Genomic DNA, 13676 nt, shown 5'->3' with positions numbered 1-13676 from the left:
CTCATTGTTAAATGCAGTGTAACTTTACAAGAAGAACAGATAAAATCAGCAAGTTTTAGTTTTAAGTACTATCGTGAATTTTACCTGACATACTGGTAGACCTCAGCCCCTGCCGATGCCACAGGAAGACGGACGTGATTCCTCAGCCAGGTGGCTTCTGGTTTAGAAGAAACAAGGCAAAGAGTTCAGATAAAAACACACTGACTTTCAAAGTGACATTTCAGATGTATTGTGTCGCATCATCTGTTTCTTGACAGTTTTGCTGTGCCATCAAAATCCAACATTTTGGTGTTAAAAATCACCACACTGGAAAATTGTCTGTGCCCCTCAGACAACAACCATTCAAACTCCATTTAGAACACACAAATAGATATTTGCTGGTTTTGGTGCCTCTGACTAACTACTAATGGAGGCCAGTTCTCAGCATGTTTAATTTTGGTTATCTCCAGACACTTTCCAGAGGGTGCTAGGGATCACCATATAGTGAATAAAAGTTTATTTTTCTTTATTATCATGCACAGGTCATTTGGAAATAGCCCATGAACACCAGAGGCTGCTGTAGCTGGCTGGAAAGCAGCAGTGTAGATTAAATAAAGACCAAGTGTAAAAGCAATGGCTTAATTTGTGCTCTGGCAAATCGCAGCATCCTTATCCTCAGGACAGCTATCATGCTGACAGCAGCAACACAAGCTTACAAATAACCTCATTTTTCATTTCTGAAGATGCAAGGAGATAGCCCAGTTCACAGGCGATCCCCAACCCAAGAACTGTGCTGAAGCTGCTCACCACTCCTTCGTTCTTGATCCGATTCAATATGAATTCTTGTTCCAGATGCAGAAAGCTCCCTGTTACTTTCAGACAGCATTCCTTCCCTTACGAGTGCCGATACCTATACTTAAATTAAATATAAAGGCATGTCTCTGCCTGAAACTCGTTGAAGCTCTTGCATATCTGCATTAAGTGATCTTCAACAGTCATTGTGTGAGCAGCATGTCTGCACCACTTTGATTCTCTCTGACTACTCCAATTTTGCCTCGGATTGTTGTGGCCACATAGCACTGGGATGTTTTGAAATCAATAATCGGTGCTCTGGTCAAACTTCTTGCTCAACATTGCTCCGTGTCTGCGCTGTCCGTGTTTGATGGGATATTTCATGCTGGGTATTATATGATACTTCCCAGAAGGCATCAGAGTTCTCAGACAAAATTATATAGTTTTCATAATTCCTTTTGTTCATCCCATCACTCAGTTGTTTTCATATGGACCATTTTCTGACACTGTTGAAGAACAAGAATAATCCTTGTGATCATGAAATGCCACCATCCTAGAAAAGCATGCAAAGCTTACCACACCAGCGGAGGGTTGCAATGCCTTTGTGCAGAGGGATATATGTCTATGGATGCTTGCAAATACACCGCTTCCACTTCTACCAGGAAAGAGCCAACTACCGTGATACTGGGAGTTCACCCATTATCGAAGAGATAAATCTCAGAGGGGGCTTTTCACAATAAGACACACTGCTACAAGACGGATAGGGGCTGGGCCAATGTATATAATGTTCTTAAAGGGCAGCAGGTTGTATGATCCCACCTGATGTTCTTGCACTGAGGTGCAAAATAGTGTGTGTCAGACACAGCACCCTCAAAATTACACACTTGTGCAGGGGGCTCAGAGTTGTGTTCTGCCTTTCTCAGTACGGGTGGTGGTAGTGCAGTGGAACAGCAAAGGATTTCATTGTTCTGGTTGCTTGGCAGTGGAGAAGTCCTTCTCTGGCACAGCTGCACTGCCAAGCATATCCCCCCGAGCAGTATCCAGTGGGAGGTAAACTGGTGGCGCCACAGGCTGTCCCTCCACCACACCGGCAGTTACTCACAAGAACCTGCCTATGTCCCTTCTGATGTTCATCTTTTCCACTGGACTTCTAAAATCTGAACTGCACCTACCTCCCCTTGTTAGAGATACAAATTCTGCGAACACCTGCCTGCCTTGAATTCCTTTTCTAGCAATATTATTTAGACTAGCCTTGAGCCCACACGACCACACACCTGAGTCAGAGCACGACGGCAGATGGCAGCTGTTAGGAAAGAAACATGAAGGGGTGACATCCACGCACTTGCCCAGCCAACAGTGCTAACCCACCGGCTGGGCTTAGTTTTTTAAGTGTTCTTTTAAAATCACTCAGTGCTGAGTGCTGGAATCTCTTGCAGCCACAGCCCAGCTTCTCCTGGTAACAGCAAATTCTGCAAACTTCCCAAAGTCTGACCTGGAGGCGCCCTGCCAGCGCAGCACCTCTGCTGCCTTGCCAGCACCGCGGAGCAGGGGCAGGCACAGCTCTGGCGAGCCAGCAAAGCTGCCCGAGCAACCACGGGGAGGGATCTGCAAGTGCTGCTCATCTCCAGGAGATACACATGCCTCTGCTTTACTGCTAAACCATCACACACGACGCGCATTTCCAAAGCAGCTGGTAACAGGTACTCAAACACGAGCGGGTTCACATCAAGCGTTGCTTCCAGAGGCAAACAGCTTTAGTTTGAGTGAACCCAAAACCACCACAAGGCTGGGAACAGGAACACGGAGCTAATCACCACTGATGAGGGAGCTATGGGCAGCCCCACCAAACACCTGCTTTCAGTGGCAACCTGACTTGTACCAGGACAGCAGCTGCTAGAGCACACTGCCCTTCCAGGATTGCACCGTGCTGCCTCTCAGCGAAAGGCCGTTTGCTCCGACCTCTAACGCCAAGAGAAGATGGAAGCAAAATTCACCAGGTTGTGCCACGAGTGTATCACATGTGGTCAATGTGAAGGAACACGAGAAAAGCAGAGCAAGTGCCACCCAAATGCCCTGCTGCCTGAAATGGTCTGAAACTACAGAGATGCCAACAGATTTAGTAAGATGCCAACCCAGCAAGCGAGCCACATCGTTGTGCCATCTTCCCAAAAAATCCTTCTCTGCCTTTGATATGTTAATCCAGCATAAGGCAAATTCTCCCATTAGAATATAGTCCATTCTGGTCTCCATGCAATCTGCATTATCCAGTTCAAAGTTAAATTAAAAATCCCAACCTGTGTGAATGTTGTAATCACATTATGAAATCTGTAAATCTATTTTTAATGTCTTAATGTTGCTTTAGTTGAACAGGGCAAATAGACTGCTGCATTGCATTTGCTTTACACTTTTTTTAGATTCTCATGCACTAGTTAAATATTCACTCTGCAGTGTTTGCATTTCCAGTACTGCAAGACCCTAAAATAGAAGACAAGTTTTTCCTTCCCTCTTTTGTTTTTAAAATTCCAACTATGGGCAACTTGACTTGGGGATCTCTCCAAATCAAATGTGGAGTATAAACATTGCAAGGAGAGCTGCTGAAAATGTTTCAGTGTAATACAGGTGCCAGAAAATAGGATTTAGATGCCAAACGGCTATTTGCAGTGGGTTTAGGGGGTGACAAACCGAAATATTTTATTTAATTTAAAACTTAAGATATATTAAATGTTAGCTCTGTGAGTAGCTTGTTTTTAAGAAAGAAAATACTTGAACATCACTGGAATAACTCGAGCACTGGGCCCAGCTCAGCTGTCCCTGATCAACATTTTATAGAACATTACTTTGGGGAGTAGTTTGTGCTTTTTATTCTGATCTGGAACGGGGACTAGCTCCGAGGCACTGGAATTTTCTGCGGAACAGAACCTCTGCTTTCTGAGCAGCTCTCTTTGGAAAATCAGGGCATTAAACAGTCGAATAAACCCTGCTGCTTCCACTTGTCACCGTAGTAAAAGACGGGTGCTGTCTCTCCGCCACCTTCTCCCCCTGCAGATGTTTCCCCACTTTGTGTCGTCCATCTCTTTACTACTAGTAGTATTTCTCCACTCGCAGTTACTCCGCGCTCCCCGGTAGAGCACCGGGCTACACGCGTGTGAGAACGAGCGCGGAGGGGGGGGCAGGACAGCGGGGACGGTGCATTTACCCCGGGGTCCGGACCGCTCAGCGCAGCCCCCTCGGCCCGAGGCAGCCGGAGCGTCACCCACCGGCTGCGACACGGGGCGCGGGGGGGGCACGTGCCGGCGGGTGGCCGCGGTGACCGCGCTGGGGCCGGGCGGTGGCGGGCGGGCGGCCCGGGGGCTCACACGCTGCGGGGGGAAGGGGGAGCTCGGCCCCGGCTGCGCCACGGGGCTCCGCTGCGCCCGGCCGCGCTGCCCCGGCCCCGGCCCCGGCGGCAGCTCCGGCAGCTCCGCACCCGCGGCTGCGGCCCCGCCGCTCCCCGCGCCGCGCTGCGGGCGCCACCGCGCGGCACCGGCACCTACGGGCGGGCACCCACCGGACGGGCGCCCATCGCGGGGGCACCGTCCCCCACCGCGGGGGTCCCACCGCCCCCCAGCGCGACCCTCCGGCGCAGAGCGAAGGGATGCGCCGCGCGGAGCAGCCGGTGACCAGCGGGGGCTCGGCCGGGCACCCCGCGCCTCCGCACCTGCGGCCGCTGCCGGGGGTCCCCACGCACACGCAGGGGCGCGGGCGCGGGTGCCTACACGGTGCTGCCCCCCCTCCCCCCCCCCCCCCCCCCCCCCGCGGCTCGGGCACGGCGGCGGCGGGAGCCGGGAGCGCTGGTGGCCGCCCCTGCCCCGCGCAGCCGGCGGCAGCCGCTGCAGCCAGTCGGACGGGTACGTTGGGGCTGTTTGATGATTCCTCGCAGAAGGGAACCATGCAAACCAGATGAGCTGGGAGCAGCTTACATCTCAATGGGGAAGTAAATGGCTACAGCTTAAGAGATCCAACCAGCCCAGCATGCCCGCTGCTGACCACAATTCAAATGCAAGCAGGTTCTGTGTCACTGAATTAAACAAGAGGGCTTGTTCAAATATTAGGAAAGCCAAGAAAAAACGTTCTTGGAGAAACAAATCCTGCTGTGCTGGATAAGCTCCATGGACTAACTAAGCTGGGATTCTGTCCCAGGAGTCACCAGCACCAAATAAAGTGCAAGAAACAGACACCTCATCTCATCTCTGAACTGTTGGGGCATTAATAGCCAAGGGAAACGTTTACAATAAATATTTTAGAACTAGGTAGTCTTAAGTGGCCCCCATGGCAGATCAGAATTTGACTTCCTAAGCTCGAACAGACCATGCAGTTTTAATGACTGAGTTTTCATCTGTGCTGGTGTAATTTATTGGTCTCGGATCCCAGCAGGGAAGAGGAGAGCCAGCTTCAAAGGACAGTGATGGGCTTACTTAAAATACACATAATCACATTAGGAGCGCCACATTGTCACCGATAAGGTGTAAGACCAAGCCTGACCAGCAGCTGCTGCTGGGACAGGCACTGGGTGCTGGCTCGTTGCGGGGGGAGAAGAGCACGTGCAGGTACCGGGTTGGCCTCGGCCAGTGCTAATAATCGTTTCCATTCATAAGTATAAGAGAGTCAAGTATTCCCACCCCGCCATTGCCATTTAAAAAGTATCTGACCTAATTATTTCTATCCCTGTTGTGTAAATTCAGCACTTTGTCAGTCTGAATAAATGTACATTAGCCTTAACATGAGTTAAACAAGTTTAAACAATGAAGGAAGCTTTGTAAAGCTCCCTCGCTTTTTAACTTACTTGACACCACACTAAAGAGCCCGTTTAGACTAAAGAGTTCAGCACATTTTGGGACCCATTAAACACCCAGGTTGAGACGAGATATTCCCTTTTTCTTTTTTTAATTTGTCCTACCTAGTTGCTAAAGTCAGCACAATTGAGCAATAAGCTGCTTTGCATTTCTTTAGCTTTGTAGGCAAGTTGAAGAAAGCTGCATCCATGCGCTCAGTGCAGCCCTTTCCCTGCTAATACGGCAACCCCCACTTACCATTGCCAAGTGGGTCCTAAGTGATTCCTCAGAATTACTTTTAATTAAAAAAAAAGAGGAAACTCCTGGCATAAAAATGTGACTGTTAGGAAAACTCACACTGTCAAATTGGTTCTATTTTAGGCTAACAACATATTCCTTTCCAGAGCGAAGTCAGCCTTTGACTGCCCACGGAAAAGCACTCCTTGTCTTCTGTTTACAAATTACACCGTACCCTGACACGGCCATCTTCCGTCCTCTAAACGTAATAATTAAGTCTTAAGACATCCTCAGACAGTGGGGAAATAACTTCCACGGGAGAGAAGGGAGTGAAAAATTGGCCATCCATCCAAGCTCACAGAAGGAAGAGGGAAACACCTTCTTACCAGTAACATGGAAAGGAAAGAGACTGAACATCTTGATGTTTCCCACCGTGGATACAACTCTGCTCCGTAAAACCTGCCACACGGGAAGCACGACAAGCAACCTGCACAGCGAGGAGCCACGAGCCTGTCCTGACTCCGACTGCCACCAAATTCAGGATGTGGCCTGGAAGACGGGAAAAGTCTGGTGGGTGAGACAACCAGCCCTGGCTGCACAGCAAACGCAAATCAGCCCCAAAGAGCGAACAGGGCTGCAAAACCAGAGCATCCATCACCCTGACCGTTCCCGACTCCTCGCTCTCCCGACCACCATCGAGCAAAGCGCCATCTGATTTCTGTAGGCAGCAGAAAGAAGGTGGCAAATGAGAAGGAACAAGGGAAAAACTGGGTGAAAAAAGCAGTGGTGCAGTCTGACAGATGCACACTTCTGCTAAGGGAAAGGGTTGTTGTTTTTCACCGACTTGTGCCCTTTTGAGAAAACCTCTTTGAGATGTCACAAACACTGCACAAAGGTGGAGTTCTGCTGGATGTGTTTCAAAGAGCTGGCAGGGCACACTTTAAAAAGAGAATTTCATTTTACTCAATATCATAATGAAATTGATTCTTCCCCACAAAAGATCCGCGGCCAATCTGCAAATTGAATTCTGTCACTGACCTGTAAGAGATATTTTAAACCCCATGAAGTTAAATGTTTGACAAAACCACAGCTATGAAATTGTTAGCAGTACCTCCACAGTGCTCGGGCAGCTGGATGGATATCTAGATTAAAATCCTGGTTTATAGGTAGACTTCCCATCAATTGCAGATGGATTAGGATGCCATCCCTCTTGATCATTTTGAAGATTGGTGAAGTTTAAAACACAGAAGAAAACCCAACTCACTTGTAATTTCTAGCTGTCAGGAAGGAATTATATCAGTTCCATCTTACAGAAGGAAATCTGCGCTGTCTAGCGGTAATCAGTTCCACATTTGTGAAGCCTTCCAACAAAACACTTTTTGTCTATGATTTGTATTCATCTTAGGACATACTGATTTCAGACCCTCTGTGGATTGTAACGTATAAACAGCCCTTTTATTTTTAAATGCAACTAAGAAACTATTTGGCAGGGTCACTGCAGTTCTGAATACACCAACTGCAACTGGCGTCTAGGCTGCAAAGCAAGCAAGACAGGGCACTTAAAGACAATTGTGTTCGTTCAGTTTAGCTAAGAATAGGACATTAATAAGAAATATTTTAATCTAACAAGCATCATGTTTTAAATGGAACTTTAAGCTTTTTTTGGTCAATTTGATAGGCGTGTGATGATCTCATGGCGTGGAAGCTGGAGTCCAAAGCAGAGAGGTTCTGAGATTCCGATAAAATCTCCCAACCATCTTAGCAAACCACATGAATTTTCCCACTGTACGCCTCTCAAACTTTATTCCCATTAGAGAGAAGATAGTTCTGTGATTACTTCTAAAAAACCGTCAAGGGTAATAAAATTTAACAGATCCTTACAGAATGAACTCTGTCCCTTGAAGCTTCCTTTTCACTACCTACAGAGTTTCATCAGCAGGATCTCCCTAAATTCCAGTCTTTCCAGAACAGACACTACATGTTCTCCTCTTCACCTCTGCCCTCTCGACAGCCACTGAGGGCACTGCTTTTTGTCTGAAGGATTTTAGTCTGGTGTTCCAGAGATTCAGGGCTGCTACTACACCCTCAGTTGTACCAGCAACATTATAAAACTTTGTTTAATTTCAACTAAGATTCACAGATATAAACCCCTTGAAGATATGCCATTTTTAGAGGTCTTACAGAAAACAACAGCTGGAGCGACAAGCCCTCCGACAGCAATGCCCTCAGAGGGACAGGCTGCAGAGTGTGGTTGCTACCTGCCGGCAGGCTGGTCAGCAGGTACAGCCCACCTGCTAGCAAAAACACACGGGAAGGGGCCACTGGTACCAGCAACATGGCAAGGTCAGGAGATGTGCAAAGAACGGAGGTACTAGAGGTTAGGGAGTAAGGGAGGGAAGCCACCTTTTACTGCGGCGTGCAGGAGCCAGGAACCCACCTTTGGCAGCTCCAGGATGTTCGGCGCGCAATGTTCCAGGCGCACAAGGTTCAGTGTCCTCTGTGAAGACAAAAAGCCACGGTGCCAGCACCTCCGGGCCTCCTCAGGATCAGCACACGGCACAGGTGAGCACAAGTCGGTTGATCAGCTGCAGCAGGGCATCACAGCTGCTCCACAGCGCCCGGGGCTACAGATGCTGTTATGGACCGTGGGGGGACAAGGGGAAAGGGTAGCTTTTGGATGTCCTGCGAAACAGTGAGAAGCATCACACTCGGTTTGGCATGACGAGGGAACAAAGCTGCGGTGCTGAACACTCAGAGCAGGCTGATCTCCGCTCACTCTGAATGTGTGAACACCCTCAGGTTTTCAGTTTTGGAGGTACCAGTGTTGGAAGGACTGCAAGAACCTGCAAGTGTGCAGAAAGAGAGGCACTTCACAGGACTGTACACCAGGATATACAGCTTCACAGTCCCTTTTCACTAGTGCATATCTGGGCCAGGTTTCATGACCAGTATTTGATTATCAGGCTATGTGAAGGAAGTTGTTAAATTTCAGTCCAGTTTCCAGTGGGCAGGTTCACAAAAAAAAAAAAAATCCCCCTATTATACAACCAACGCTAATTGGATCCTTTTTAAGCTCTTCAGAAGAGAGGCCAAGGCTTGAACATCATGGAAACAGAACTAACTGTTCTGTGAACTCCCCAGAACAGAGCCACAAGGATGCAATGCTGTGGGAGACTTATGTGGCATCTCAAAAAATATAGGTTTCAGATTCTAAGACTTCTGCAGTCTTCAACTTTCACCAACATTCAAATTCACCTACATTAAAAGAAAATTAAATTGCCCTCCCCCACAAAAAGCAAACCACAACAAAGCAAACATCCTCCAGCGAGCTATTCGCTTGAATCTATTAAAACTTGCCAAGTCAACGTTCCAGTCTCAACTGCCTAACCCAGCCTGCCAACAGAAGTGTCAGTTTTTCTCTCCTCTATTTTACATTAACAAAAGTCAATTGTGGCGATGAATTGCATCACATGCCAACAATATATCACATTCCTTCACAGCTGCTCTTTGCAAAGGGAAGGAAAAGGCCTCATCAGTCACTGACAATGCTTCTGTAAACCATAAACATTTTACGAACTCCATCCACAAAGTCAGGATGGTAAACTACCAAACAAAATCCTAATGAACTGGCATGGCACAATCAATTCCAGATAATAAACCCAAGCGTACATGAATAATCTTTACATTAACCAAAGCCTGGTAGTTACAAACTTATATTACAGATGAGCAAATCGGACTGAATAAAAAGGAGTCGCTATTATGGTCCATGAGCAGGAAAGCCTGTTATCAAGTCAGCAGGCTGGACTTTGCCCAACATATTATCAAGAAAAGGGATGCAATACTGCATATTTTGTCTTATCTTCTTTAGCAAAGTAATAGCTAAACCAAAAGCATTAAGTTAATTCCCTTTAGGATTTATAAATTATTTCAATACAAGAAAAATGCACTCCTATAAAACACTAACAGGACTTCAACATGCATTGTCAAAACAGAATCAGACTGCAAATAAAGCAGCTACTCTAGTGTATCTTCTAGTGCAGTAATTTCATTATCTGTAACTAACAAATAATAAAGGATAATAATGAAGAGGAAAAGAATACAGAACAAGGAGAACAAAGCTGATTACCAGACATGCATACAAAATGTGGCTGAGTGCTTCCTGGAAGCTCGAGTAAACCTCAAACTGTTTGATGTGATGTATAGATGCATTCACATCTTTGGAAAACAGAAATGCTTACCACCATATAAATTCTACAACAACCCAATCTTTAATTATACCTATCAAAATAATAATAAAATCCTACCAGTTTCATTCCACATGCTTGAATCATGGAGACCACCTATGCAAATATAAACACAGCATTTGAATCTCCAACTATTGCCAATTATAAATGGGGACACTTTTAAAAATAAATTATTAAGATAATTAATCATTTTCACACAGAAAGGTAACATCATGCAGTGGTTTTTAAAGCCTCCTACTTCCTGCATTTCTATTCTGGTTAATTTGTGCCACGATTATAAAAGTGTATTTTCTTTTTATAAGAGGAAGAGAGGAAGGTGAAAAGCTTCCATCCCTCCCTCTGTTCATTTAATGTAGGTATTATATTGGATTCAAATATTCAGCCACTAAATCATTGCTATGCAACATTAACATTTTAAAAGGATTCCTGCATTTGGAAAAAAGCTAAGAATTGAAGAGCCAAAGTAAAGTCCATAAAAAGTTATTCTAACACTGACAATATAAGCATTTATATATCTGTTCAACAGAACATGAAGTGTTATGGTCATATAAGAAGAGCAAGTTTTATTTAAATCAACATCACAGGGATAAAAAGCATAAATATAAACCCAAAACTAAGTGACATACTATGCTTAGCATCTTTCTGTAACAAGCAATTAACAGTCAAATAGTTGTTTGCTGTTAAGAATTTTATGTCAGAAAATAAAACGTGTACTATGGATGCTGTGAAAGAAGCACATTTCATTGCCTGCAAAGTGAAACGCTCTCGGAAGCAAACTCCAGCCTTACAGGGTTCCCCTCCACCACCGAGTTTGACTGGCACGACACTGGTGCCCAGTTGCTTCTCCCTAAAAAGCCAGTTAAGATCTGCCTGCTCCTATTTGGTCACCACCCATTTTTCTCTCCCCCTCTGCAAATGCTTCTATTTTCATGTAAGCTGCTGAATTCAAAACGACAGATTGCTCCTTAGAGATGTACACAGAACCTTACTGTTTCAGCAGAAAACCAAGGAAACTTGCACTTTTGTTCCACTGTATTCTGATCCTCTGACAAAAGAAAGAAAGCTCAGACCTGATACTTCTAACTTTAAAACACACACCCACAAAGGAACCTCCCCGCCCCCCCCCTTTTTGGGAAACCCCCCAGCCTTACTATTGCAGGCTCATCCTTGTAGATAATGATTTACAAGCGCATACTCTTATTAAAAACGCGCTACAATATGTACAAGAAGAATGTTATACAAACATTTTCATGACTATGCTTTCATATATTCCATCAAAAGGAAAATTACCTGAAATACCCACAGAACCTTTAAGAAACCTACAGTAGTTCTACTGAGGACTCAGTTAACTAGTACAAAAGAAAAGCATTATTGCTCTTTTCACTGTCAGAAAGTTTCAAAAAGTTTGGATTTCGATACTGATGTGTCGAAAATTACAGTTACAGCTGCAGCGAGTATCCATAGAAGAGGGCAGCAGGCAGATTATTCCACACTCACTCCTACCACCAGGACACTAGCTAGTGTGACTAAGAATGACAGCATCCAACTGGCGGAAGAAAAGGAAAACTTTTCTGCAAGTAACCCACCATTTGTGAATGAGGTCTGCTGATACAACATTGATGCTGGTGATCTATTTCTTACTTACTAGAAGTGTACTTAACACAAGTTCGTTAGTTATTTGTAAGTTTATAAACAACTTAAACTGAATAATTCCAGATAACATCAGATTACAACAGAAGTTCTGTATCAGAGTTGTACAGAAGAAGCCTTAGGGAAGGAAAGCAGTAATGAATGTTACAATCAGGCTCATCATTGTTTCAGAAATAGTATGCCGTGTGAGTAATCCAATTGGAACACTCTTCCTTTGAACGTTTTGCTGAGCTGTGCGATGTAAAAATAGATTTGTATGCCTCTGATTTCTCCTCACTGTCTGCAATGGATCTCTTCGTAGTAGTAGAGGCAGCCTTACTGACTTTTCCGGGTACAGATGAATTTCCATTATCTGATAGAGAAAAAGGAATAGAATGAAGCTTGAGTAACAGCTTACAATTGATGGATTTATTTAAATAAAGACAGAAAAAAGCATTAAAAAAATAACGCGTACAGAGATAAAGTATATACATTTTTTGAGGGCTAGCACAAATACATCCCATAATTGTACTCAATACCCAACACATTCCTAACAGCAAACATATTCCTAGCTTTTAGAATTCATGCTCAAAATGCATTTAGAAATCTCAGAGAGAGGAATTCTTTCCTACTTGTGTAAATCCCTTGCACTGTAATTCAGTATTGACAACATTTATTCCTCTAAGTGAAAAATGGCTCGGAACTCTTTTAAGAAACAAACATGAAAGTATTCCACCACCCTGAAGTATTGTTTAGAAATTAGCCACCAAATGACAAAAGCTAAACTTGTGACATACTGTCCCCAGGGAATCCATCTCCTCCCTTTATTCTTTCAAAAAAAAAAAAAATTGTCCAATAACAATGGTCTGCATAATTTTATTTTTGGGATAGGAAAATGCCCATCCCTCTGTTTCTGATACCATCTCTCTCAGTGTATTAGATCGACTGCTACAAAAAAATCCCCACCAAACCTCTCTTTCTTAACAGCTACTTAATCTTCTCCAAAGTTGAAGGACAGTATTTTAAAAAGCATGTGCCAAGCCTCTTGGGCAAAGAAATTAATACATAGAAGCCTGCAGAAACTCTACATATTTAGTTTAACTTAGGCACAACGGCATGTAAATAGTAGGGAGCCTGTCTGAAAATGCACTTAGCTGATTTCTGCATGTAGTCATAGGAATTATATGTGCAATCCTTAATCATCATAGATCAGACCCTTTTTATATTTGGAGAATGCTGCTTCTAATGCCACCAATAGTTGTCTGGAAAAAATTACCAAACACTGTATTGGAAAGAATGAATATGTATGCTGCAAGTCCAGAAACCTTAGGGTGCCATGTTCACAAATTAATTCCTGTGCTACTGGCATTCCTCAGGCCGTGGATTTTCCCTTGTTTTCCCCTCTCTCCTCTTAATCTCTTGCTGGTCAATGTAACTGCTGCTATAAACCAATGACCTGACATTTCAAAAGGCTTATGTTTTCTCTTACACTCTTGGGAAAAAAAATACATAAACATTATTAGAATTACTAGATTCCTAAATATCCAAGAGCAACTATAATCACCTTGAATGAAATAGTTTTTAAAGCCTATCCTTTATAAAAACAGACTGTAGGGGGCAGGTAAGGCACTCTAATGGAAATTTTCCCATCTCACATAGTTTATCTACAGTTCATTGTTTAACTACTCTCAGATTAATCCAACAAGTTATATTGACTTTTTCTGCAGCTGTAATGTACACGATTGACTACTTCACACAGAAACCTCAGACTGACTTAAAAAATGTACCCATTCATATAGTTCTGTATGCTTCAATAGGAATTGGAGACATTAAATAAATTATCACATGACGAGACAGCACTATCCTTTGGACTAAAGGACCACCAAGTTTACTCATAGCTGCATGGTAGGTACGTCAGTACCTCCTGAAGTTATATTCCGCTACTCCCAGTGACACACAGTAAATTAAGAGCTAAAAAAATGGA

At 44.4% G+C, this 13676-nt stretch overlaps 2 protein-coding genes across 3 annotated transcripts in view; both read right to left on the bottom strand.

Moving 5' to 3' along the window:
- The window catches only part of TFAP2C (transcription factor AP-2 gamma), a 46096-nt gene extending 35638 nt beyond the window's left edge, over nucleotides 1-10458 (bottom strand). Inside the window, exons 1-2 of the mRNA XM_080405447.1 lie at nucleotides 6206-10458; nucleotides 85-1277 (exon numbers count right to left, since the gene is read on the bottom strand). The gene's annotated coding sequence lies outside the window, so the exon portion shown is untranslated. The remainder of the gene's footprint in view (nucleotides 1-84; nucleotides 1278-6205) is intronic.
- Nucleotides 10459-10600: 142 nt separating this feature from the next.
- Nucleotides 10601-13676, bottom strand: part of RTF2 (replication termination factor 2) — a 28817-nt gene continuing 25741 nt past the window's right edge. For both annotated transcript variants that reach the window (XM_080405461.1, XM_080405462.1), the window contains one exon: nucleotides 10601-12065. In XM_080405461.1, the coding sequence (XP_080261587.1) occupies nucleotides 11881-12065 (185 nt within the window). In that variant the 3' untranslated portion in view covers nucleotides 10601-11880. The remainder of the gene's footprint in view (nucleotides 12066-13676) is intronic.

This window comes from Falco punctatus (assembly GCF_963210335.1).
Source record: "Falco punctatus genome assembly, chromosome: 10".
In the NCBI taxonomy this organism is placed as follows: domain Eukaryota; kingdom Metazoa; phylum Chordata; class Aves; order Falconiformes; family Falconidae; genus Falco; species Falco punctatus.
Note: the sequence above shows the minus strand (reverse complement) of the source record. Positions and strands in the feature narration are given on the sequence as shown.